We start from the raw sequence: 27894 nt of genomic DNA, 5'->3' as shown, positions 1-27894 counted from the left end.
AGAGCCCATTCCAACTGAGCTGTGGGTCTCTCCCAGACTTTTCAGCATCAAGTATCTGGTCCTTTGCAGTGCCCTGATCTTCTGTTCAACTGCGTGGTACTTCAATCCTCAGCTGATATTTGCTTCTGCCAAAAAGGTGCTTCAAGCTGTTAACTGAGTATTCTGTTTGGGTTTTTAAACTCTTGCATTTCCTGTGGGCCTGTTGGCAGTTCTGTATTGCTATGTTTTTGCCCACCCCTCAGTTATTCTGCCTGGGCACATCCCATGATCTATGAATACAAGTCTTGTGTCCTGTACTATACGATTATAGTAATGTTGACTGTTAATTTCTTATCTTGAAGTGTAATACAGGAACACAGGTCCCTCCTCTCTGTGTCTTGATCACTCCAGGTTGCTTGGTAAAAAACTGGAGCCTTGCGGAATGGGTTGGGTTATATGGGTACACTCTAGGAGCAGCCCTATCAAAAATGCTGTCAGTGGCCATTAACCTGAATGTAGAAGTATTTAACGAATAGTCTATGAATACATGTCCTGTGTGATGTACTGGTGAGTCCAAATTCCTACTTTCTTTGTCATATTTTTTGTCATTTTCAAATGACCCAAAGTTTTCTCTGACTTGTAGAAAAATAATTAGCATATGGTGATTTCATCTAGTACTGTGCTTTTAGTTGCCTATGATAAACAAAAGTTATGAGGCAGTAGACAGTGGCAGTGGGAACTGAGAACTGAATACTAGATGTTTTATCAAAATGACATAAGAGTTGAGTGAGATGGGATGAGTCCAGTCTCTACAGGGGGCTGATGTATGAAAAGTGTGCTCACAGGAACAGTTTTTGTTGCACATAGCAACAGAAAGGAATGTTTGTTTCATTTTCAGACCTGAATGACAACAGTGGCAACTGAAAGTTGGTTGAATAGCCCAGAGCAACATTTTTCTCACAGCATACTTTTGATAAATACATTAGCCATAAAATGTTGTCTGTGCTTCTCTATGATTTGGTTTAACTTTGATACGGGGGCCTGACTTTTCCTGACTGAATAGGTATGCCCTGCCAACTGCCTCAGTATGTACACTCATTGCACAGTGAAAAAGCATTAGGAACTTAGAAATATAGTCAGACAAGTCAGGCTTCCATAACAAATTAAAGCTAAATCAGAGAGGAACACAGAACAGAATTTCCTGCTAATAAAATCTACAGGACGCTTCTTGTAGTGACTGCTGTTAGGAAGTGCCCTTACTTAAAAAAAATGTTAAACTGGAATTTAAGAACACTTTAATTACTGCACTTGAATATAAAATTAAAAGATGTAGTAAATTCTTAGTCAAAATTCTGCATTTTCTTAAAGCTTTGTAATGTCTTTAGATGTTAAACATTATCTAGTGTGGTGCTAGAGCATAATACTGTCAAATCTAGACTATGATATGTGCTTCATTATCATATAATTCGATGCTAAATATAATGCATCTCAGGTGTTATAATAGTCCTACTTCACCTTAAAACCTTATGAAATTTTAGAAAAATGAATAACTGAAATTATATTGTCATTATTGTAAAAATGCATAGATGGCAAACACAACCTGTTTTAATTAGTTTGTCACTGTAAAGGTTGCCCTGTGCGGCAGGACTAAAGTGAGATTGATTTACTGTGTCCTTGCTCTGCTTGGCGAAGATTTAAAAGATTCTTCTCTGATGGTGGCAGGTTCTAAATGCATTTCATTTAAAAAATCCCATGATGAATGAAAGCGAGAACCAAGAGGTACACGGAATGCACACAATCAATCATTTTATATTAGCTTAGAGAAATTCTAAATTAAGCAGAGGATGATTTTAGCAATGCTAAAGCCTTTTAGGCAGCCCACAACCCCTTTTAATACATATTGACCCCTCTCAAAGAAATACCATCATTGGTACATTAAAAATGTCATAAGAGTTGGGGGATGGAGTATATGAAAAAATGTATGATTATAAAAAAATATAAAGAACATATAAGGCACATAAAGGAATTGATAGACGAAAAATAAATGAATACATAATACGATGTCCTACTATATGCCAGCATTGTAGTTAAAACAGTTTTACTATTTTATTTTGATTAATTAGATTTGATGTTTTAATTTATATACAAGCATTTATTACAAATATTGTTTCAATGATATTTAGTAGTTCAACAACAGTGTCCATAAAGGTGAACAAATCAAATGTTGAAATAACCTGGTTCAGACTACTTTATAGCTGATTGAGAATCAGAATTATATCCATATCCTCAACAGTCTTTCACTTTGTTGCTTTTTTTTTTTTTTACTTTTTTTTTTTTTTTAAAAATGCCTAAATTTCAGCCCTTCACTTCATGTACCAGCCCAGACAATACTGTTTTGTGGCGCTACTGGAAAGTAGTATGTGTGTATATTTACTACACAGTCAGCATTGACAATGTTTTCTTTAATTATTACCACATAAGCACCCCTTAAATACAGGACATTTAACAGTAGTTGGTCAGAACTAAATAGCTAAAATATATTATCTGTAATTACACGTAGGTTTTTGTCCTAATATTATGTATTATATATTTTTAGGTATAATGGGCTCAGTTCATGAAACGGTATTTACTGCTTTAAGATTAGCAGTAAAATACTGCAGTTTAAAAAAAAAAAAAAGTTGCCATTAATCAAGAAGATGCTTGTAAAATAATGCATGTATTATTCCTTTGAAATGTACAGTGTTTATCTCAATAAACCAATCGGTATTTTATTGCATTACATCATATGCAGTGGGATGGATACAGCAGAGAGGAATTAGAACATCTGTCAGTTTTTATTGGTCTGTGACCCTGTTACAAAGACTCTGTGGGGCAGATCCACTTACCTACGCTGCGCCCGGCGCAGATGTGAGATACGCTACGCCGCTGAAACTTACTTTGCTATTCTTTGAATCCTGAAAGAATTTGTGCCGTAAGTTACGGTGGCGTAGCGTATCTCTCGCGGCGTAAGGGCGTGGAATTCAAATGCGGCGCGTAGGGGGCGTGTTTTTTAAATGAAGCGCGTCCCCGCGCCGAACGAACTGCGCATGCCCCGTCCTTCAAAACTCCGATGGTGCATTGCTCCAAATGACGTCGCAAGGACGTCATTGTTTTCGACGTGAACGTAAATGGCGTCCAGCCCCATTCACGGACGACTTACGCAAACGACGTAAAATTTTCAAAATTATACGCGGAAGCGACGGCCATACCTAACATTGAGTACACCACCAGTTAGCTGCTTTAACTATACGCCTGAAAAAGCCGAACGGAAACAACGTAAAAAAATACGGCGGCCGCGCGTACGTTCGTGGATCGTCAGAAATAGCTAATTTGAATACTCGACGCGGAAACGCCACCTTGCGGCCGCCGGAAAATTGCATTTAAGATCCGACGGCGTACTAAGGCGTACTCCTGTCGGATCTAACACAGATGCCGTCGTATCTTGTTTTGTGGATAACAAAACAAAGATACGACGCGCAAAATTTGAAATTACGCGGCGTATCAAGAGATACGCCGGCGTAATTTCTTTGAGGATCTGCCCCTGTATTTCTACTGTTTCTCTTTATCATTAAAAGTGAAAGGAAGCAGGTCTCCCGGCATCATGGCGCGCTCGTGCACATGAGGAGGCGCGCACGCAGGTGGGGGGTGTGAGGAGCTGAGAACCAGCTGGAGATGAGGCGACCGGCTCTCGTGGAGGAGAAGGAAAGCCAGCAGATCCCGCACGTATGCAGCACAGTGCACGCCGGCTAGGGGAAGTGAAGAGACGGCTCACCTCTCGGTCCACGCTTCCATTACCAGCCCCATGCTGGGTCGTGCTAAACACGCGGACCACAGCAGCGAGTGAGAACAGCAGATGAGGGGGAGATGAGAAGAGCATACTGCTGAAGAGTAAGCACGCGGCAACACGAGAGAGGAGGATGTAAACTTCTGCCCGTCCCATTACCATCGCCACCGGAGATAAGGTCGTTTTTGTTTATTCTTTTAATTAATCATCATAGTATAATCAGCTGAACATACGGTCCGTGTCATCTCCAGGCCCCCCAGAGGAACTGGAGGGCGAGGGGGAGGTAAGATAGGGGAGAGGATTGAATATCTGCAAGGGACAATGTTAAAGCATGTAAAGCGCTTTTAAAGGGCAGGAAAAAGGAAGAAAGAGAAAAAGAGACTGTCTCCCCTAGCATTTTGCTTGGAAAAGTTGCGGCAGACACTGCAAATCTTACTGCTGCAAATCCAAGGTGTACTGTACTCCTAAGATAAGAGCTAAACAGACATTCTGTTAACTGGTAAACTGGACTGTATTACCCTGGGAGCCCGGGACACTGTTATAGTGGGACCTAGGGAGTATATGAACAGGAGGAGTAATATTGACTTGCTTTTCTTTGGTATTCCCCTCTTCTTAACCCTTACTTACATAAGGCACTTTGTGGGCTGAGGGATTAAAAATGAAAAGTGTATCCCCAAGAAAGTTGATATGAGTCAAGGGGATCCACCATTATAGGATATGATCTGTGTAATTTGAAAATTTAGACATTGAAATCCATAGCAGGAGCAAAGGATGAAAATTGATGACTGATTGATAATCAACTGAGCGGGGTTTTTTCCCCCTTTTTCTTTGGGGTGGTTCCCTTTTTCCTTCTCTCTCCTATCCCCCTCTTTTTTTGTTGCCCTGGAGGCCTGCGGAGGGAGGCGGGAGGGGAAGGGGACTAGAGGGGGACGGGGAATATTGTTAATTGGTATCCACATCTTATCCGTTGGGACTTCTCTTTGGGACTGGGAGGAGAGGTTTAAATAGGTCTAACCGACATATACACTCGGGACTTAAAACCCCAAGCGTAGCATATAAGGTAAGGGACGGACCCCCCACCACACCCCCGCAGTGCATTATTTTATGCGACTCTCTTCATTGAGGAAATCATTTATCGGGGGACCCTGGTCGCCCCCTTATGCTCCGAAAAAGGGTCACTGTCACTGTCATGGTCCATGTTCACCCTGAGAGCATCCCTATTCCCTGGATTAAATAATCAAATAAAATAATATTTGGCAGGGTAGGAGTCAAGGGGGGGTAAAATTTCCGGTCTAACTCAGCCCGGTGCCCCCTAATGGTCTCCCCCTTATTTACTGGATTCCGTATCAATCTGCTGGGTCAAGCTGGGGAAGAGAATCAGAAGGAAGGAGACGAACATGAGCAGAATGACGAGTAGATCAACAAAAGGGGGCCCCCCAACTACTCCAAGTAATACTACAGCAACAAGCTCAATAAGGCCATTTGTGACTAAAGGGGAAAGTCCACGTGTCCCTGGTGTCCAGGGGGTAACAAAGCAACAACAAACAAATAAAGTCAAAAAGGCCGAAAATAAGAAACCCCAGAGTGACAACTCTAGAGAAACATCCATAGAACAAAGGGAGGAAGGGCCCACAGGAAGTGGTATGGAAAGCAGCAGGATGGATGAACGAAGTGCAGACACCCACTCCCCCTCAAAAGAAGAAATGGCAGGGATGTTGTTAAGATTGGAAAACGTTATAAAAAGTGAAATACAGAGCTTACGGACCGATCTTGGCCACATGCTGTCCAGAATAGAAACAGTAGAGGAACAAATAGAGAAACAAGAACAGGAATCAATTACGCTAAAAACCCAGATGGACCAGATTCAACTACAACAGAGGCATATTCTTTACAAATTGGAAGACCAAGAAAACAGAAGCCGGAGACAAAACTTGAGGATAAGGTCTTTACCAGAGAAGAGAGGTGAGGACCTCAGGATAATAGTGCAGACGTTATTTAACCCACTACTGGAAAGAACAACAGACAATCCAATTGGGATCGAAAGGGTCCATCGAGTAGGAAATTCGAAAAGAGTGACCCCCGAGAGAACAAGAGATGTTATAATAAGGTTCAGACTCTATGAAGAAAAGGAAGCAATTTGGAAGAAGCTGAGGGGACAACCCCCGACAGTGTTTGAAGGGACGGAGCTGCAGATATTTACCGATGTGGCCCCAGAAACCCTGGCTAGGAGATGGTTGTTAAAACCACTCCTAAAACAGATGATAGATCAGAACATTAAGTATAACTGGGGGTTCCCTGCTTGCCTAATTGGAATAAAGGAGGGGAAATCGGCGACACTAAGATTCCCTGAGGACTTGAACGAATTCTGTAGGAAATTGGATATTCAGGTCCCCGACCTTCCAGGTTGGGAGTAGGAGGGAGGCGGAGGTGGGTGGGAGAGGGGAGGAAACGGAAACGCCCCTTCTCCCCCCCCCCTTTTTTGCTTTTCTTTCTCGGGTTGCACTATGGCCCTCTTTGAGCTCCTCTCGATGCCCCCGGCTGGTTTGCTTTCTTTTTGTTTTTTTTTTGTTTTTTGCTTGCTTTTTCATGACCTGATTCGCCCTCTCACGGATCTCTGGCTGGGTCCGGCCCCGCCCCCCCCCCCCTCTCCCGGGAGGAAAACCGGGAGGGGGGAGGCGGCCTCGGGCCCCACCTGGAGCGATCTGAACCAAGATATGGAAGATGGTTCAGAGGTCTTTAATAGGCCAAAGAGGGGGGGAGGGAGGGGGAGATGGGAGGGATGGGTTGGAGGGAGGGGAAGGGAGGGAGGGGGGGATGGGTGGGATGGGTTGGAGGGAGGGGACGGGAGGGTGGGAGGGAGGGGAGGGAGGGGAGGGGAAGGGAGGGAGGGGGGAAGATATCCTATCTCACCAAAACAATCGGAAGAAACTGTAACCAACAACCAAGATGCCGGTAATTAAATGCCTATCTTATAACGTAAAAGGCCTCAATAGTCCATCAAAGAGACATAAGGTACTAAAGGAACTAAAGAGGTATAGGTCAGATGTTGTCCTCCTGCAGGAAACCCATCTTACATTAGGATCAAACATAAAGCTATATTCCCCTGACTTCCCCATATGGTACTATGGTGACACCATTTCTAAAAGGGCCAGAGGGGTAGCAATTGGGATAGCTAAGGGGATTAGGTTTGTGTTAACGGACCGATTGACAGACCCAGAAGGGAGATTCCTCTTTTTAAGGGGAAAACTAGAGGAGGAGGAATATACTCTTGTAAACATATATGCACCGAACACCTCCCCGATGAAATACCTCCAGGGAATCCTGGGGAAATTAAAAGATTTCAGGAGGGGAAAGATAATACTGGGAGGAGATTTAAATTTCTGTATGGACACAAAGGCCGACAAAACACACCAAACATTAGAGACTCAAGAAAGGCAATTAAGAAAGGTAAAAAGTAGTCTACATAGAAGCCAATTAGTAGACACATGGAGGATCTTTAACCCAAGCAAAAGAGATTATACATTTTATTCTCACGTACACGGAAGTTACTCCCGGATCGACCACATTTTCATTGAGCATAGAATGTTAGATGCGGTGGTCGAGACAAAAATAGAGACCATGACGATTTCCGATCATGCTCCAATTAGTATATCCATAAATATCATAGGCAATCAAAGGACCTATCCAAATTGGAGACTAAATGAGAAACTACTAATAGAAGAGAAAAGTTTAATGAGGGTTAAAAAAGAATTAGAGGAATATTTTAAGATAAACAAGACAGATGAAATTTCGGCAGCAACATTATGGGATGCCCATAAGGCGGTGATTAGAGGGGTGTTAATCTCCGAAGGGGCAAGGAGGAAAAAAGAAATGAACAGTAAGAAGGAAAAATTAGTAGATGAGATCTTCAATTTGGAACTAACACATAAGAAAAATGGTAAACAACGAGATATTTATCTGGACTTAGTTAATAAGCGGAACGAACTTAAAGAACTTATTGATCGAGAAACAAGAAGGGAATTTAACTTGGTGGCAAGGGAGAGATATAGGTGGGGAAATAAAACAAGCAAACATCTGGCCCGGATGGTACAAAAAAAGAAATCAAGGAATTATATAGATAAAATTAAAAACGAAAAAGGAGAGGTCTTGCACACAACAAAAGATATTGCTGAAACATTTAGATTATATTATGAAAAATTATACTCAGTAGAACAAAAAAGTTGGCAAAAAGGGGAGAAGGAAAAAAAAATCTCAGCATTCTTAGAAGAAGCAAGGTTATCAAAAGTCAGTCAAATAGACGCAGAGGGGATGGACAGGCAAATAACGGAAAACGAAATTAGAGCAGCATTATCAAGCTCTGCCTCAGGTAAAAGTCCGGGGCCAGACGGCTTTACAGTAATGTATTACAAAAAATTTAAGGAGATACTTCTGCCAAGGCTATGCCAGTATTATAACGGGCTTGGAAAGGAGTACGAACTAAGTAAAGAGGCATCGGAGGCAACTATCACCGTTATCCCTAAGGAAGGGAAGGACATCGGAAACTGTTCAGGATACCGGCCGATATCTCTGCTCAATACAGATTTAAAACTGTTTGCAAAGGTATTGGCCGGGAGAGTTAAACAGGAAATGGCGAGATTGGTGTACCCGGATCAGACGGGATTTGTCCAGGGAAGAGAGGGGAGAGATAATGGGGTTAGAACACTGTTAATCCTCCGGAAAATGAAGGCGGCGGGGTCCCCAGGTCTACTTCTGTCGATAGACGCAGAAAAAGCGTTTGACAGGGTAGACTGGGGACTCATGTTGCTCACCCTGAAGGAAATGGGGTTTGGACAGAGGATGATGGAGTGGATTGGCACTCTCTACAGGTCCCCCACGGCCAAAATAAAAATAAATGGAAATCTCTCTCAAACCTTCTTAATGAGAAACGGTACAAGGCAAGGGTGCCCTCTATCGCCATTACTGTTCGTGCTCGCACTGGAACCCCTGCTGGCTAGGATCAGAAACTCTCAAAAAATAAAAGGGGTTAAAATAGGAGAGGAAGAACATAAACTTGCAGCTTTTGCAGACGACATCCTCTTCTATTTAATGGAACCCAAAACATCAATCCCAAACCTTCTAAACCTTTGTAGCGAATACGGAGAAATCTCAAACTTTAAATTAAACATCACAAAAACGGAGATTATGAGTATAAACATAAGCAAGATAGAAGAACAACTCCTTAAAATGAAGTACAAATTTGCTTGGGTTAAAGAACTCAAATACCTAGGAATACTGCTAGCAAAATCTACTAGGGAGATGTATACGATAAATTTTATCCCCTTATTAAATGAAATTAAGACAGAAACAAAAAGGGTAGAAAACAGGGCAATATCATGGATAGGACGAATTAATTACTGCAAAATGGTCATTCTGCCAAAAATTTTATATAAGTTCCAGATGATCCCCATTGCCCTTCCCAGGACATTGTTCTCGGCCCTTAGAAAATTAATAATGAATTATATATGGAGAAATAAGAAGCACAGGATAGCTCTTCAGACCCTAAAACAACCAAAAAAAAAGGGTGGATTAGCGGTCCCCGATGTCAAAAGATACTATGAGGCGGTGATATTAACAAGAGTGGTGGAGTGGGCCAGGGCTAGCAAAGAAAAAAGGTGGGTTAGTGTAGAAAATAAATTGTCACAGGTAAGGTTAGATAAGATAATTTGGAACCCTCCACAATTTAGGATAATAGATAAAAATGCACACGAGATAACTAAAAATGCACTTAAAGTTTGGGACACGGTCTATAAAAAAATCGTGAAAGAGTACAATTCACCCCTCATATCACTGAAAAATAATGATTATTTTGCACCAGGTAAAACACAAGTGGGGGGAAATTGGATTAAAATGGATACTTTACAATTAAGGGACATAATGAAGGAAGGGCACATTTTAACACTACAGGAGTTGAAATTAAAAAACTCTTTCCTGGAAATTAATGAATGGAGATATAGGCAACTAAACCACTTTATCCAAGACCTTCCACACCCACTGAGGTCGGGAGATCAGTTATTGGAATTGGAAAAAATATGCTCTACAAAAAATGCCAGAGGAACTATCTCGGGACTATATAAGATGTTACTGAAGATGGAAGAGCAGAACATACCCCCATTCATTAAAAAATGGGAAGGGGAACTAGGGACACATCAGGATAGGACCACAATAGAGAAAATGCTGACCCTGACACACTCCTCCGCGGTGGATAGCCGCACGGCAGAGATGTGTTTTAAATGCATAGCTGGATGGTACATGACACCAGACAAATTAAAAAAGTTTAAAGAGGGACAGACTGGAGAGTGCTGGAGGGGATGCGGCTTACCAGGAAATATGGCGCACCTGTGGTGGGGATGCCCTAAGGTAAGGAGGTACTGGGAAAAAATATTGGCCTGCGTCGAAGAGATTACAAAGAAAAAGATAAAGATGGACCCTTGGGTTGTCCTGTTCCACGGGGGGGAAGAAGGCATTAAAAGTTATAAAAAATCGCTAGTACCACACCTATTGAATGCTGCCAAAAGATTAATTCCAAGGGGCTGGCAAGAGGTGGAATGCCCATCGATCTGGGAATGGATCGATGCGGTTGAAGAAACGTATAGGATGGAGGAACTTCAGGAGAACATGGAGGGTAATAACATATTACAAAATATGAAATGGGAAAACTGGAGAACTTTTAAGAAATCGTGGAGCCACGCGGAAAAATTAAGAGAAGACACTTAAGGCCATTATAGAAAAATCAGAGAGAAGTAGAGGTACAAGGAGATTGTTTTGGTGAGATAGGGGGGGGGGGGGAGGGACGGGTAAGGGGAGGTGAAGTATTAAGGGAAAACTTTTGTATATGTCCAGCAAAAGAAGTCAAAAATGGACTCAAGAAAATAATATAATATATATATAATTAAAAAAAAAAAAAAAAAAAAAAAAAAAAACACAAAAGTGGAAAACAAAATAAAAACAACTAGCATAAAAAACAGAGACACTAATGATGCAAAACCGAAATAGAGATGCAATGGGCTGGTACGCAGAACATGAGCATGTAAATGCACACTCTATGAGGTGGAGTCTGAAGTTAAAAAAAAAAGAAAAAAAAAAAAAAAAAAAAAAAAAAAAAAGTGAAAGGAAGGAAAATCACACATGTTGAGTTGACATCAGAACACTAAAAAGGTTGAAACCTCCTCAACGGGACATAGAAGGTAAAAGAAAAACTGACAGGGATTCTAACCCTCTTTTACTCTATACAAAATGCCAAAAAAAAAGATTTGCCTTTAATTACATGTTAAAGTAATTTTTGCTGATGTTTGGCAAAGTCATTGCTATATCTTTTAGCATGTCTGTTTTGTCTCACTAGAGAATAGCCATTGTCATTCTCTGATATTTTTGAAAGTCAGCTCAATCCTAATACTTTGTGCCTTGTGTGGGATATCAACAATACAAGCAGTTGTCACCAGTAATTGATTTTGTCCAGCCCACTTGCAGCAAATGTAATCATTTTTCTGCATACTATATATCTGTATAGGTATAGTAAAACAAAACCAAATGAAGGAGACAGACTGTTAATTTTTCAACACAAAGTTCATGTCTGCATCCGTATTCATAAAAATTGCATGGGAAGTTGGCGAGAAATTGCACAAAACCAACGCTGGATAGCTTACACAGAATTTTTTATTTTCACCAAGATCATGGAAAATGTCCTAGATGGTTGTTCTTTACAAAAATACTTGCTAATATAATTAGGGATGCTATTTTGCATTGATCCAAAGGTAAAATTCCTAAGACAGCTCTGATGGTAGAAAAATTGTAACAAAAGATTCATTTTAGAAATAAATAGTGACTATCAAAAATAGTTAAAAATTATGCTCATCAGAAACATCAATATTACAAATATGTGAAAAGTTTTGTTTCCTAGGTGCATCCTTTCATTGCTCATTTGTAGCAAGCACAAAGAAAACCTTCTTTATTCCTTGTCCTGATGAGTGCAAAACATATTGATTGCTGGAACATTTTTTACAATCTATTTAAAGGGTAGTTGATGGCTGTAGAGTAAAGCCCAAACAGGCTGTTTTACAGAACTTCCCCACTTAGGAAACAAGCCATCAACACTGGAGAAGCTCTTATTGTGTCTCTTTTTTGTAAATGACAGTTTGACGTCAAATCACGACACGTGACTGCCATGTCAGTATGAAAATGGATAAGAGGTCACATTACACATATGTAAGATGGAAAGGAAACACATTTAAAGGAAGTCTGACTATTACATGATATTATGCAAACAATTTATTTGAGGAGATTAAATCACACAACTGAAACAACACCAGAAGACAGGCTTGCATGCATGCAAAAAAACATACTTTATAATTGCTGCTTAAATCTATCAGAATCTAAAATGTTTTGTCTTAATGGTAAGCAGAGTCCGTGGGCCTACTTGTTAAAACAATGGGCTTTCCATTTTTTCTGTTATGTTGGAGATAACAAGGCCTGTACATACAGGAAGTGAGGGCTGAATAAACTAAGATAAAGCTGGGACAGGTTAAGATGATTTGCCTGTATGTAATACTGTTTGGGACAGTTTATAGCTTTGAGAATTGAACATGGTTGCAGTATATTCGTTATCCATGTGTGAGAGTGTAACTTCAGAGCAGATTTGACTCCCAGCCAGAAAATGGATGCTGTTGTGATAAAACATAAATGGAGCTTAACCCTATGCCCTATGGCTGCGTACTGTTAAACTATAGATAGCATTCTAAAGCCGCATTGCAGCTTTAAATGGAACACATAAAATAAACAGTGCTGCAGGAAAATATATTTATCTTGACTGTTTCTCTCATAATTTGTGACATGCACTATGAAGTTGCAAGCTCCAATGTAGTAATAAGTAACAGACTTAATTGCTTAGAAAATTGTTATTTTGGAATAATTTCTGAGCTGACTTTGATGTTTTCAGCACAGTGATTAATTCAGTAGTTTAGTTACCAAACAAATATTTTAAAGGACTTGACCACCTTGATCAAGAGAATTAGCAGACCCTTAATTGAGGAATAGTATGTTCAACAGGGATTCATTTCATTCTTGCACCCCGATGGGCCTGCTGTTTGTCAACATTCACATTCAGCCTTGGAAATCGATTGTTTTTTATAGATTTCTAAGACTGCTATTGTATTACTTAGGGCAGTGGTTCTCAACCCCAGTCCTCAAGTGCCACCAACAGTCCATATTTTGTGAATTTTTCCTAGATAAAATAGCTGTCCAAAATACCAAGCCATTGACTCCGGATTAAAGCACCTGTGCAAGATAAAGGAAAACCAGTAAACATGGCCTGTTGGTGGTACTTGAGGACTGAGGTTGGAAACCACTGCCTTAGGGGATCAGCTAATTGGAAACCTGAACTTATATAATTTTTTATTGTTCTTATCTGTTTTTATTTGTCAGTATATTTGATAGATGCAACAAATGTATTTTATTTTGTGGTATTAAAAATGGAAACACCCAAAGCAACAAACTTGGCAAGAACAGAACTAGAAACATAAGCAGATGTGATCTTACTGCTTTAGCGCCAAAGATTTTTAGGATTACCTTGATTGAGCCTAACAAATTATAGACTATTGGCCCTTGAGCTGGAAAATCTCTGTGCATTGTGAGGCTTAGAGAGCCATTGTCACACCTACTGCATAGGTTAATTTAACAGCAGCCCAGAGCTGGACTTCTACTGATAGTGCCTAAACATTTGACTTTTCATTGTCAGTTATCCTAATACTTAACATTGCCCTAGAAATAGCTAAATGCAAACAGAATACAAACGCTTAAACTATTAATTGATAACACTATGCAAAACAGCAAAGCCAACTGATTGGTTCAGATGTCAACTCCTCCATCTGCCAGTCTGTATACTGTGGTACTGGAAATTACAGGATGCTAAAACCAGCTGAGGTACAGGTATTTTTGCTAGCTATGTGAAAAAATACTCATATATTTTTTTAAATAAAACATATACAGATTTAATTGGGCTTTAGATCTTCCTAGAGTTCATCTGTAAGCATTAACTGTGCATTATTATTATTTTTATTAATTCATGATTAGAACTGAAAATTTTCATTAGGTTATGTAAACATGTTTTTCCATGATAATTTGCAACCAAGACTGCATTTACAAACACTTTTACTATCTTTCTGAGTAGCACATGCTATGTACATGTGTCACACGGTCTGCCCATGTGGTCTCTATGATAATGATCAGGACATATTGATATTTGCAGTCTTGATGATTACACTTTTATTTTCCACTTGCAAATGCAGCAGTTATCAAGTGTGATTGCGCATTTTCCACTGATGACGTTGCATTCTCATTTTTTTTGCACCAGAGCTCATGGAACAAAAGGAGCGGAACACCGCTCATATGGATTCTGGCAGTGGCCCTAGAAACACAGACATTAAACTACTAAGAAAAGCTCCTATAGGCACCCATTCTCAAGTTAGAAGTGTAAGAATACTATACAACTATGTATATAAAAATAAGACATTATTATCACACGTGGAACATATTTCGGTATGATTTCCAAGGTGTGAAGAACATGAAGTTGTCAGTTCTAATAAATCTGTTATCACACTACAGCAGCTGGTAAGAAGTCAGAGCTGTATAGATTTCAAATATTCCAGCAAATTGGTAAAGTGGACAGTATTAGACTTCAGTTCAACATTTATGTTTATTGTTTGAATTTCAGATTGTGGATTATATCCTGCTTTCATATAGCTAGCAGCTGTTTTGTTTTGTATAAGAAATATGCTGACATTCTTTCCCCTTGTTGACATTGCACATGTGTTTTGTATAGATAGTGATTTTTTTCCCCTAGAATTACATTCATTTACTGTATCTGACACCTCAAAATAACCCAGCCCTCCAGTTAAAATACTTGTCTTTCTACCATAAATACAATTACCTAATCAATTGACGTAAGTTATTTTTCAGTAGGTTAGTTTGGGTTATCTTCACGGCTTATAATGTGTGCTGTTGAAGGACCTTCTACAACCCATATACAGTTGTGCTCAGAAGTTTACAAAGCCTGGCATAATTTATGATTTCTTGGCCATTTTTCAGAGAATATGAATGTTAACACAATAACTTTTCTTTCACTCATGGTTAGTGTTTGTCTGAAGCCATTTATTATCAATCAACTGTGTTTACTATTTTTAAATCATAATCACAACAGAAACTGCCCAAATGACCCTGATCAAAAGTTTACATACCCCAGTTCTTAATACCGTGTATTGCCCCCTTTAACATCAATGACAGCTTGAAGTCTTTTGTGATATTTGTGGATGAGGCTCTTAATCTTCTCAGATGGTAAAGCTGCCCATTCCTCTTGGCAAAAAGCCTCCAGTTCCTGTAAATTCTTGGGCTGTCTTGCATTCACAACACGTTTGAGATCTCTCCAGAGTGGCTCAATGATATTGAGGTCAGGAGACTAATGCCCTATACACACGATCGGTTCATCCGATGAAAACAGTCTGATGGATTTTTTTTATCAGATATCTGATGAAGCTGACTTTCATCAGTCTTGCCTACACACCATCAGTTAAAAAAACGATCATGTCAGAACGCGGTGACGTAAAACACAACGACGTGCTGAGAAAAATTAAGTTCAATGCTTCCAAGCATGCGTCGACTTGATTCTGAGCATGCGTGGATTTTTAACCGATGGACGTGCCCACAGACGATCGTTTTTTTCTATCGGTTTTTTAACCATCAGATAATTTTAAAACAAGTTCCTAGTTTTTTCACCGATGGATAGAAAACTGATGGGGCCCAAACACAATCGGTTTGTCTGATGAAAACGGTCCATCAGACCGTTTTCATCAGACGAACTGATCGTGTGTACGCGGCATTAGATGGCCACTCCAGAACCTTCACTTTATTCTGCTATAGCCAATGACAGGTCGACTTGGCCTCATTGTCATGTTGGAATGTCCAAGTACGTCCCATGCACAGCTTCTTGGCTGATGAATGCAAATGTTCCTCCAGTATTTTTTGATAACATACTGCATTAATCTTGCCATCGATTTTGACCAAATTTACTGTGCCTTTGTAGTTCACACATCCCCAAACCATCAGCGATCCACCTCCGTGTTCCACAGTAGGAATGGGGTAACTTTCATCATAGGCCTTGTTGACTCCTCTCCAAATGACACATTTATGGTTGTGGCCAAAAAGCTACATTTTGGTCTCATAACCCCAAATGACTTTGTGCCAGAAGGTTTGAGGCTTGTCTCTGTGCTGTTAGGCGTAGTGTAAGTAGTATACTTTGTGGCATTTGCATAATAATGGCTTTCTTCTGGCGACTCGACCAAACAGCCCATCTTTCTTCAAGTGCCTCCTTATTGTGCATCTTGAAATAGCCACACCACATGTTTTCAGAGAGTATTTCACCTTAAGTTATTTGTGGGGTTTTCTTTGCTTCCTGAACAATTTTCCTGGCAGTTGTGTCTGAAAATTTAGTTGGTCTACCTGACTGTGCTTTGGTTTCAACAGAACCCCTCATGTTCCACTTCTTGATTAGCATGAACACTGCTGATTAGCATTCTCAATTCCTTGGATATCTTTTTATATCCCTTTCCTGTTTTATACAGTTCAACTACCTTTTCCCGCAGATCTTTTGACAATTCTCAGAATCCAGAAACGTCCGTGCAGCACTGGATGAAAGATGCAAGGGTCTGTCAGGAGTCCAGAAACACATTGACCTTTTATACACGCACTAATTACAAGCAAACAGATCACAATAGCCATTCAAACCCCTTTGTGTCAACTTGTGTGCATGTTATCAGGCCAAAAATCACCAGAGCATGTAAACTTTTGATCAGGTTCATTTGGGTAGTTTCTGTTGTGATTATGATTTAAAAAGAATAATCACAGTTGATTGATAATTAATGGCTTCAGCCAAACACTAACCATGAGTGAAAGAAAAGTTTTTGTGTTATCATTCATATTCTCGGAAAAATGGCCAGGAAATCATAAATTCTGCCAGGGTATGTAAACTTATGAGCACAACTGTACTTTCATTCTATAATCTGTGGAAAAGAGACTACAATCCAAAAATGTATGTGTATTGTTTAAAGTTAAAAATACTGTTTATCAGTTGTGATAGCTTTCGTTAAAGTTTAGGTGCTGTCAATCTTTGTTTGACATGGTTTTCCAAATGGAATAAAACTTTCTGGAGAACCTTCATATAAGAACATGTATGACCTTCTGGCTTAAACCACAGGGGCATAACACTAAATTGTTAGAGATTTAAGTACCGTAACGGAGCTACAAAGATAACTGTGGCTCTAGCCTTACATTTTAGACAAGTAAACTTAAACTAAAATTGAATGAGGTTGCAACTGTTAGTTATAGGGGGCTGTGTAAAAGTTAACTCCCACACCAAGGGGTAACTGAAGGAAAACAAATTTACATATCAGTCATAATATCTGGCTAATTGTAATATGTTTGATGCAATGTGTACAATATAATTATAGTAAAAAATATATATATTATATACAATGTGAGATGAACAAATGTCAGCCTCTGACAGAGTAGACTTGAAAGACTTTTGAATTTAAAAGTAGTCTTGGCATGCTAACACATTTTTATAGACCAGTACAAACATGAGAGAATTTGCACATCATACTATGACCAGTTACAACTAATTTGTGTTGGTGTTTTCCATTTTAAACTTTTGCAAACGTTATGTCTACAACTGCATGTTTTCTATGATGCTGTTTTTGTTTAACCTGCATGCCCCAGACCAGACACTGACCAGATAATCTGCCTTCAGCAGCAACTTTTTGCACTTTCCCTTAAAATGAATTATTTTGTTATGTTTGATCACTAACAATTTCATTTGAAAAATTGCTATTAGGTATATATACAGGTATCGTGCACAAAAAGTTAAATTTTAGCAATAACTAAGTTTCATGAATTCACACTTTTGTGGTGGACAACAACTTACATAGCAGTCATATGTATATCTGTGATCTTCCAAGATACAGCAGGTCACTAAAATGATTAAAGACATAAAAGTACATACTTGTTAAGAGGGCCTGCATGCCATGCCTGTTTTTCCTGATCCCAGAATAGCAGCATTATTATTTGAACAAACAATGATTACATAGTTACAGAGTTGGTCCGGCTGAAAAAAAACACAAGTCCATCTAGTTCAACCAATGATTAGTTACCATGGTTGATGGTTCTGGCTGACCTTCTATACCTCATTATTGACCATTACTGTGATGGGAAGCCTCACTAACCAAAAGTAAGAGATGGGAGAAAGCAGACCAAAAACCATGAAGGCTGGTCTCTCTTTGAAGAGGAAAGCCGAGTGCTAAAATTCTTCCGGTTCAGCAGGGAGTGACCAACCTTTGGCATGTGTATACTCCTCTCTGTTCTATAGAAGCCATTCTAATATCCAGCTTCTGTTGAACCGTCATACTATAAAACCAGCATTCAATCAGCGTTTGCAGCTAATGGCTGCAGCCCTAATTTGGGTATTCTGACAGGGGATGCCCCCTCTGTCACAATACAATCCATTTAATTTTTTTTTCAACCTGCTGATTGAACAAAAAAAAAAGCTGTGTGTTTTATACAGTGAGGAAAAAAAGTATTTGATCCCCTGCTGATTTTGTACGTTTGCCCACTGACAAAGAGATGATCAGTCTATAATTTTAATGGTAGGTTTATTTTAACAGTGAGAGACAGAATAACAACAAATAAAATCCAGAAAAACGCATTTAAAAAAAGTTATGAATTGATTTGCACTTTAATGAATGAAATAACTATTTGACCCCTTTGCAAAACATGACTACGTACTTGGTGGCAAAACCCTTGTTGGCAATACCCTTGTTGGCAATCAGACATCTTTTGTAGTTGGCCACCAGGTTTGCACACATCTCGGGAGGGATTTTGTCCCACTCCTCTTTGCAGATCCTCTAACAAGTCTTTAAGGTTTCGAGGCAGACGTTTGGTAACTCAAACCTTCAGCTCCCTCCACATATTTTCTATGGGATTAAGGTCTGGAGACTGGCTAGGCCACTCCGGGACCTTATGTGCTTCTTCTTGAGTTGCTCCTTTGCTGCCTTGGCCGTGTGTTTTGGGTCACTGTCATGCTGGAATAACCATCCACGACCCATTTTCAATGCCCTGGTTGAGGGAAGGGGGTTCTCACCCAAGATTTGACATTACATGGCCCCGTTCATCGTCCTTTTGATGTGGGGAAGTTGTCCTGTCCCCTTAACAAAAAATCACCACCAAAGAATAATGTTTCCACATCTATGTTTGACGGTGGGGATGGTGTTCTTGGGGTCATGGGCAGCATTCCTCCTCCTATAACCACGGCGAGTTGAGTTGATGCCAAAGAGTTCGATGGTCTCATCTGACCACAACACTTTCACCAAGTTCTCCTCTGAATCATTTAGATGTTCATTAGCAAACTTCAGACAGGCCTGTACATGTGCTTTATTGAGAAGGGGGACCTTGCAGGCGCTGCAGAATTTCAGTTCTTCACGACGTAGCGTGTTACCAATTGTTTTCTTGGTGACTATGGTCCCAGCTGCCTTGATAGAATAGGTAAGGTACAGACAGCAGTCCCTCAAAACTTTTTTTTTTTTTATTCATTGAAGACCTCTCAAGTGTGGATTGTATTTATGTCCGCATTCAGCTGTACACCTCACTCGACAGTATTTAGAAAACAGACAAACAGCTAGTTACTCATCTGTTTCAGACATGCAAATCTGAAAGCTGAGAAGATAAAAAAAACAGAATTCAACTGACTGCTATGTAAAACAACTTTTTGTTTGTTACAGTTTAAAAAAATTAGCTCCATTACATGTCATGTGAAAACGTGCACTGATATTATTCAAAGTACCTGTGTGTGCTACTGCAGAGTTGCACATTAAACTGAATCATGAAATGCTAATCCATACGCTATTTAGGGAGTTACTACAGTGAACAGAGTTAGATTACTCAAAGTTTTGTGCCATTGCATGTATTCATTTAAATACTAAAAATCTGCAGTACTGCTGGATCCATATCTGACTGCTAGGTTTCAATTGACAGCTGAGGATTTGTGACTGGACCATGAATCAAAACGGCAGGCATTTATACCCCAGTGCCAGTGAGGATACATTGGGAATAACTTGGCAAAGGTAAAATTTTAATTATTTCCAACCCTACACTTCATCTTTAAATTACATTGAGACATAGCGCTGTTGTAGCTTTTCCCACCCCTCCTTCTCTCTCTCCTGGAAACGTTTATTTACATATCACAATTAACCAAAACATTTGTGCATATAACTGTTGAAACACATTTGCTCCAATGTAGTCAGTCTTTCCTGAGATGAGTGAACAGCTTGGACAAACTGGTATGCTGACTGGTTATATGCTCAGGCGAAATTCCATTGTGACCAGCAGTTAACCAGTTAATCCATGTCTGGATCACCGCATGGCTGCTGTCAAATAAAAATATCTATACATCAACATTACTTTAAGGAAGCACAGGCTTCAGATGTTCTAGAGAACTGGAGCTATATGACTCTATACATGCACTGTTTATTACCAACACAACATAAACAACATGATCATAAATAAACACACTGCAAATATAGAACCATACATACATATCCATGCATATATTCACATAAAGCTTACTTTTGTTACATGCAGTGGTAAACTAAATCATGAACTAACCAACTAATCAACATACTAACTGATTGCTGATGTAATGGTTTTAATTTGTTTAGTCTTATTATAAGGTAAGAGAAAAGCATGTTTTACATAAATCACTAGTAATCTAAGCAAGCTTGCTAACAAAAAATAATGCTAATTGTTTGTCACAAGCATGTTGGAAGTGCAATTTTGTATTTGTTGATAAAATGAATAGTAAAAGCTAAAAAAATAAAATTAAGGACCATTTTAGTAGAATATTGAAGTTTTGTTGGCAGATGCTGCAGCTACTTGATTGTTGGTGTGGGTGGTGGTGTTTTTATATATGCATGTTTTTGTTTGATATGAAATACAGATTGTTCTACTTTTGTTTAGAACTTACTACAAAATTTATAGTAATAATATGTTTTATGGTTGAGATAAAAAATCCCTTATTACACCAAAAGTATTGTTGACTAAAGAGAAAATTGTCCAATTTGCTTTTCTTTCTGTATATTCTTTTCATGGAATAATACTTATCAAATCTTAAGGTGCTCCTACATAAGCAGAGATGTTGGTCAGGTTTGGTCTGTTTGACTTAAGGCCCGTACACATGATCAGAATATCGTACAAAAATACCGCTTTCGAAGTGATCATTGAAAATGTTTCTTGTATGATACCAGATCGTACGATTTTCCTTTAATCAGTACAGTTTTCATCTGAAAACACAATAAAAATACATTACATCACTTCCGAATTTTTATTCTATTGTATGAGAATTTTCGTACTTAATTAACCCATTCGTTTTCAATATAGAGAAAAAGACTATCATTCATCCAATAATCTCATCATGTGTACTAGGCTTTAATCTGCCAATAACTAAGTTGTGTAAGAGATAAAGCTGACTTTTCTAGTTAGGTAAAACACGTTCCTGCCTAGGAAAAAGAAGTTAAAGTAATATTAAAGTCTTGTTTTTTTTTTGTTTTAAAAATAATAAACATATTTTACTTACCTGCTCTGTGTAGTGGTTTTACAGCCCAGATCCTCCTCTTCTCGAGTCCCCTGCCGGTGCTCCTGGCCCTTGCCCCCTGCCAAGTGCCCCCACAGCAAACAGCTGCTTGTGTGTCTATTCAGACACAGAGCCATGGCTCGGCCCTGCCCCCTCCTCATTGGCTCACTGACTTTGATTGATAGCAGCAGGAGCCAATTGTGACCGCTGTGTGTCTTAGCAAATTAGGTGGGAGCGTCTCATGCAACATCGATCAAGATTGGGCTCAGGCAAGTATTTGAAAGGCTGGGGGGCTGCTGCACACTGAAGGTTTTTTATCCTAATGCATAGAATGCATTAAGTTATAAAAACATTTTGCCTTCACAACCACTTTAAGATATTGCATGGGCGGGATAGAAAATACAATCATATGATGGCTGCATCTGGTCATTAATGCAACTGCTTTCATTGCCCCACCACAAAATCCAAAAGTTCCGTTTTGGGAGCCATTCAGTTCTGTCTAAATTGGTCATAGGTGTGTTTTCGATTAATGTAGGCAAGGTCAGGCAGCTCAGGTCTGTGCAACACTGGATAGCTTGGTTTTTCAGAGGATAGTTAGCATTATATTTAGAATGCTTTGAGGCAGCCTTTCTTCAGAAGACAACCAGACTGAGGTAAGATGATGCTTCCCAAGAAGATCCAGCACTATTTTATGTTTTTTTTTAGGTGTACAGTCTGAAACAATTGCTGATTAATGGCTTTATTTCATACTGAATACAGTTGAGACCATTTTTAATGCAATTTTGTTAGTAAAAGCTTATCATTGGGTTTACTATTGATCAGTGTATTAGAAAAAAATATCTGTATGGTATAAGCTACACAACCTTACTCACTGAGGAATTTAAAATGACCCATAATATGACAAAGGACAATGGGCTGCAGAAACTAGATATTTATCAGTATTCATTTTTTATTGGTCTTAGGTATTAGCTGCTGTCATTTGATTTTCTGTGGTTTATTACTAAAGAATTGTATGTGAATGGTTCTCAAACCATTTAAATTAGGCGCGTTCCCGTGCCGAACGTTCTGCGCATGCTCCGTTAGGAAATTTCCCGCCGTGCTTTGCATGAAATTACGGCGCCCGACATGTTTTTTGAACGGCGACGTGCGTTACGTCCTTTCGTATTCCCGGACGTCTTACGCAAAAAAAAATTAAAAATTCGATGCGGGAACGACGGCCATACTTTAACATGGGCTGTCTAATATTACACCACCTAAATAGCAATCGCAACTTTACGACGGGAAAAGCCGACTAGCAACGACGTAAGAGAATGCGACGAACGCGCGTACCTTCGTGGATCGCCGTAAACAGCTAATTTGCATACCCGACGCAGAAAACTATGCGAACTCCACCCAGCGGTCGCCGAAGTATTGCATCCTAAGATCCGAAGGCGTACAAAACCGTACGCCTGTCGGATCTTAGCCAAATGCCGTTGTATCTTTGTTTGTGAATTACAAATAAAGATACAACGCGGCAAATTTGAAAGTACGCCGGAGTATCAGCAGATACTCCGGCGTACTTTTTCTGTGAATCTGGCCCTAAGTTTCCTACACACAACTCACCAGTGAACTGTGCAGGCAAAAGAGCTGGTAGAATGGGCAGAATTATTTAATGCCTTGATTTGGGAGCCATTATAATTCAGGATTTCCAATTAACAATTGTTGTCTTAAAATACAACAATGTCATAGATTAATACAACATATTAGTTAAATGTCAACTGTAGGACAGATTTATGTGTGTTGATTCTCCTGCATAGAAGAGGCTTGGCAGTGACCTTTGCAAGTCACAACTTTTTTTATTCGTTTTCACCTAGATGACTGCTAAGCACAATACTGTAGTAGTCACTGCTTACTTTTTATTTTATTTATTGAATATGTAAACTTTACCAAAGACCCATTCAGATGTAGAGGTTTAAGTATTATAAAAAGGGTAAACAGTAAAGCCTAACTTACATGGGTGGGCGGTGGGTGTTAAAAATAGGCGTTAGAGCCATGGTTTAAATGCCGTCCCCCCCTCTGATCGCTAAGCCTCAAGTGTGGAACAGCAAAATTTGTACCACAGGTCACATTCATCTTAAAGTTCCACTGCAAAATGTGACACATTAAAGTAAATAGGGCTGCACCACAAACATAGCCGACTTTCAATTGCTAACAAACACTGAGGAGAAATGTCACCTTAGATATTATGATTTTTGTAGTTTGCCAGTCCACTGTAGTGTGTGATTTGTGATTCATTTTAGATCGAATAGGTAAACAACATGGCAGCCCCCACATGGTATTAAATGGAGACATACACATTAGTAAGGGGCATCAAGCAAGAATACATGATATTAGTTATGTGTACAGCAGTGAGTTTTATTAAAATGTCAGTGTTTTGCGCTGTGTTTTCTAAATCACACCAGCAGAATATATTTATAATATTGTCAGCAGAGTTGTAGATTTTTTTATGCAGTTTATAACCATAGTGTATTTTACAAATAAAATGCTGTATATTCAGGCTAGACAATACACGTCTCCCAAATACCTCTACATCCTTTCCAAAGAGGCAAATTCTATATTGCCTATTTCCATTCTACAGGAAATGGATCAGCAATCCATTAAGATGCCAATAGATAATCTAATTTGGAGCCTAATCTCTAAATTAGCCAGACCTCTTTCTTGAAGCATGCCTAACAAAAATAAAAAAAGAGAGGGAAAAATACGTTTCTGTTCAGATCGATTGAAGTAGCTGAAGCGTGAAGAAAACTGTTTGTTTTTCCCCCCTTTTTTGTATAGCTGTGATCACGTCTCAGGCCGTCTGGTAACCAGGAGAAACCAGACATGATGTAATTCCAGATTGAACTTGAACTTCAGGGACTTAAAATGTGGGGCAGTGAGAACAATGGGCCATAGGAATCAATAATGTCCATTTAACAGACGACCATGTTGGGAACTTAGTGTTAACATTTATGGAAGAGAAACAGCAGGATCTGCTGTGTGACCAGAATGAGATGGTCTAGATACAAGATGTTGAAAGTAAAGAAAACAACTTTTTTTCCCCTTTTTGCTCTAGCAAATGTTTTCTTCTTTCTCTCTTTCTCTGAGAGTGGCCTGTGCAGATTCCTGCAGGATTAAAAATGAAAAAAAAAGTAAAGTTCTCGCTGTGGTAAGCCAGTTGCCTGCTCTAAGCACTCTTTGTTCACTTAGGTAGAACAAAGTTAATCTTACATTTCCTGTCAAATGATTTTTGGAAGGACTGTAAGAAAGGAAGATCAGCTAACTTGCTGAAGAACCTTTACACAAGCAAACTTTGCATTTTTTAAATGTAGAAATGACACTCCACATACAATCTAAATCATTACAGAAAATACATGTCATATACAAGTCGACAGTGTTTCCGTTTTCATCATTGGTGTAAACCCATATTATAGAGGTATGTAGAAATAGATTTACATCACCCATTAGATAGCTTGCAGTCAGCTGCAAATCCAGATAATAAAGTATGGTATATGTACACATCAAATAAAAGCATGCCTAAGTGTGACCCATGTCCCATGTAGTGGGAATTTATTTTAAAACTATTACTATTTACACAGAATACCTGATATTTCTTCCACAATCAGTATTACACATTATTATTTGTGTAAAATATTCAAATCACCATACACAAATTACTAGCTTGGAGTAAAGCCATTTGTCTGAGCAGCATATATAGTAGATATTTTTGATTTACAGTTAAATTGGTTGTAAACCCTCTCTGACCACTTGCACCTACAGGTAAGCCTAGATTAAGGCTTACCTGTTGGTGCAAGAAATATCTCCTTAACCTAGACGGTTAAGGAGATATTTGCAGAAAGGACTGCACCGATGTCTACGGCGCATGTGCGCCGTAGACAATGGCCCAGGCGCACTGAGCTGGAACCATGCGCATGCGCGGGGATCGTGCTGGTCCCGTGCGCATGCACGGGAGTGAGGTCATGGCTGCTCCGGCCAGTCACAGCGCCTAAGCGGTGATATACGAAAGGGACTCGTAGGCAACATGGCGGCGGCGGCGGAGGGGAACGAGGAGCGTTTCGGGGGCTTCGATCTAAGGTAAGTCGTTCATAATGAGCTAGTATGCTTTTCAGAAAAAAAGGAGGGTTTACTTCCTCTTTAAGACTCCAGTCTTTGTCTTTTTGTAATTCAGTAAACTGTAGCATGTTTCCTAATCCAATAGAAGTAATCACAGCTGCACACAAATACCAGTAGTAGCAGAATTAGTTCAGTAGTTCATTTCTTTTAGCCAGGCCATACACGGGTTGCAGGGAAGAAATTTGCATGATTCCCCCATCAACACAAATAGTGCTGACTTGGGAATCTCTCCTGCCGAGCAATTGTCTGCTCCCAGTGGGGGTGGATGGAGGAAGCCATCCTCGTCAGGAACAGACAGTGATAATCGCTAGCGGCTATAGCAGCCACTAACGAGAATTGTAAGAGAATCCAGCAGACTGGTTATACCCAAGTTGATCAAGAAATCGACTTGGTACATTCAGCCTGCCTATTAATGGTTCGAAACTTGGCCGGTTCCTGCTGAACCAGCTGAGATTTGAACTGTGTATGGCTGGCCTAACCAGATAAAACCAGAAATTCACTTCCTAAGTCCTCAAGGTCTGACATAGGATCACCCTTAAACAGGTCCTAATGTCATGTAAGGGTGAAACGTGTCAGTACTGAGGGCTGTGCTTGTTTCATCTAGTACAATAAATGGACTACTGAACACTCAAATGAGTGTGTAGCTGCAACTCCATTTGTTGGGTTGTGATTTGGTAGCAAAGATGAACTTGGAAACAGAGATGCCACCCATGGGTAGTCAGAAGGGGCTTGGAGAGGTGTCACTTTCCTTTTTTGTATTTATAGCATATTTCATATTGGTCTATCTCCTCTGTAGATTTAGTATGGTGAATGTATTAGAGGCATATATGTCAAAGGGAAGGTCTGTCTACGACAATCTGTATGACCCTGTCACTTTCCTGGGCCTGTTTGAATGTGATATTTGGGGAACAGACTGTCCAAGATAATTCTTCCCTTGTACCCTGATAAATAAGTCCCTATGAAAATACAATTGCTTCTAATTTCCTTGCACATAATTAAAGGGGAATAATTAGGTGGATATAGGCATCATTTAGGGAGCTCTAGACAATGCTACATTGCCATGAAAATTCACCTGGAAATGCTGAAAAGTATGCAATATCTATAATCTAAATGTGCCCTGTCCTGCTGGTAGTAAGTGCAAATCTCAGATAACCTACAGTTAGCTAACATACATTGTTTGCACGATCTTGGGAAGAAAGCATTCAAGAGAGGTAGACTATATTTGTATCTAGTTTTGACAAAATGTAATAATCATATATATACCGTACTTGGAAAAGCTATGTTGGATGTATTCATAAGGTATTTACTTACTTTCTATAAAATGTGAACTCATGAATTACTTGGAAAACATACAAATTGAAATATCCTTCATTTATTTTTTTATTAACTTTTTCACCCACATTAATCTATCTCAGGGATAGAACAAAAAGCATGGATAAGGATATGAGGCACAGAGTGTGCTATTGGCTATATTTTTTAACTGGTCTGAAGAGAGATCTGCTGTTTCAGGAAAGCTGCATTAACTCATAGCAACCAGTTAGATTTAAATATTGATATCTACTTGCAAAGTGCTTTCCAGTGCAGATTCAGGACCTGTTACAATGTTCTTTTTGCATGTTTCGATGGCATAATTTTTACTTTCGTTTGAAAGGTTTCTGAGATTATTCAGAATGATTTTATAGGTGCATGACCTACAGTTTACCTCCATCTGACCTGTATCTGACCTTTTTCAAGAGGGTTTTATATTTCCATAGACTAGTATGGAAATACAAGACCCAGTTGAAGCAACCAAAAGCCCATCAACACAGGCCCTTAAAATGCTTGATTGCTCTAAGCAGTAGATCTTTCATGGACAAATCTCTGTCAGTGTTGGTGTTGTAGAAAAGAGGGTTATTGTAGAAAATGTATGACATAGCATATTTCTTTTTTCTTCTGCATATGATAACCTTATCATTACCATATGGCTCCACACTACATAAGAATCAGCAATATAAGTAGCAGAAATGTTTTAAAGGCAAAGAAACAGGTTTGCTTGATAAGAAGTTCCAGGGCTGCTGTTAGAAATCATGGTGCCCTATATAGCCAACTTGACTGGGCCCTCTCTCCCCATCACAGTGTCCCACCAATTATACGTGACATTCTCCACTCTGCAGTAGCACGTATACAAGAGGCATGTACATGTGCCACTTCAGAGCAGGGAATCTCTCGGCCATTGAAGCTGACCATACGTGGATCGAAATTT

The 27894-nt window shown here is 39.4% G+C and overlaps 1 protein-coding gene across 6 annotated transcripts in view; it reads left to right on the top strand.

Moving 5' to 3' along the window:
* NFIB (nuclear factor I B) overlaps positions 1 to 27894 on the top strand; it is a 288819-nt gene that overhangs the window by 252630 nt on the left and 8295 nt on the right. For 5 of the 6 annotated variants that reach the window (XM_040358479.1, XM_040358473.1, XM_040358481.1 and 2 more), the window contains one exon: positions 19910 to 19998. The exons of the other annotated variant lie outside the window; for it this stretch is intronic. In XM_040358479.1, the coding sequence (XP_040214413.1) occupies positions 19910 to 19998 (89 nt within the window). The remainder of the gene's footprint in view (positions 1 to 19909; positions 19999 to 27894) is intronic. 6 annotated transcript variants of the gene reach the window in all.

The sequence above is a fragment of the Rana temporaria genome, chromosome 1 (assembly GCF_905171775.1).
Source record: "Rana temporaria chromosome 1, aRanTem1.1, whole genome shotgun sequence".
Taxonomy (NCBI): Eukaryota; Metazoa; Chordata; class Amphibia; order Anura; family Ranidae; genus Rana; species Rana temporaria.
This window is presented reverse-complemented; position numbering and strand designations above follow the sequence as displayed.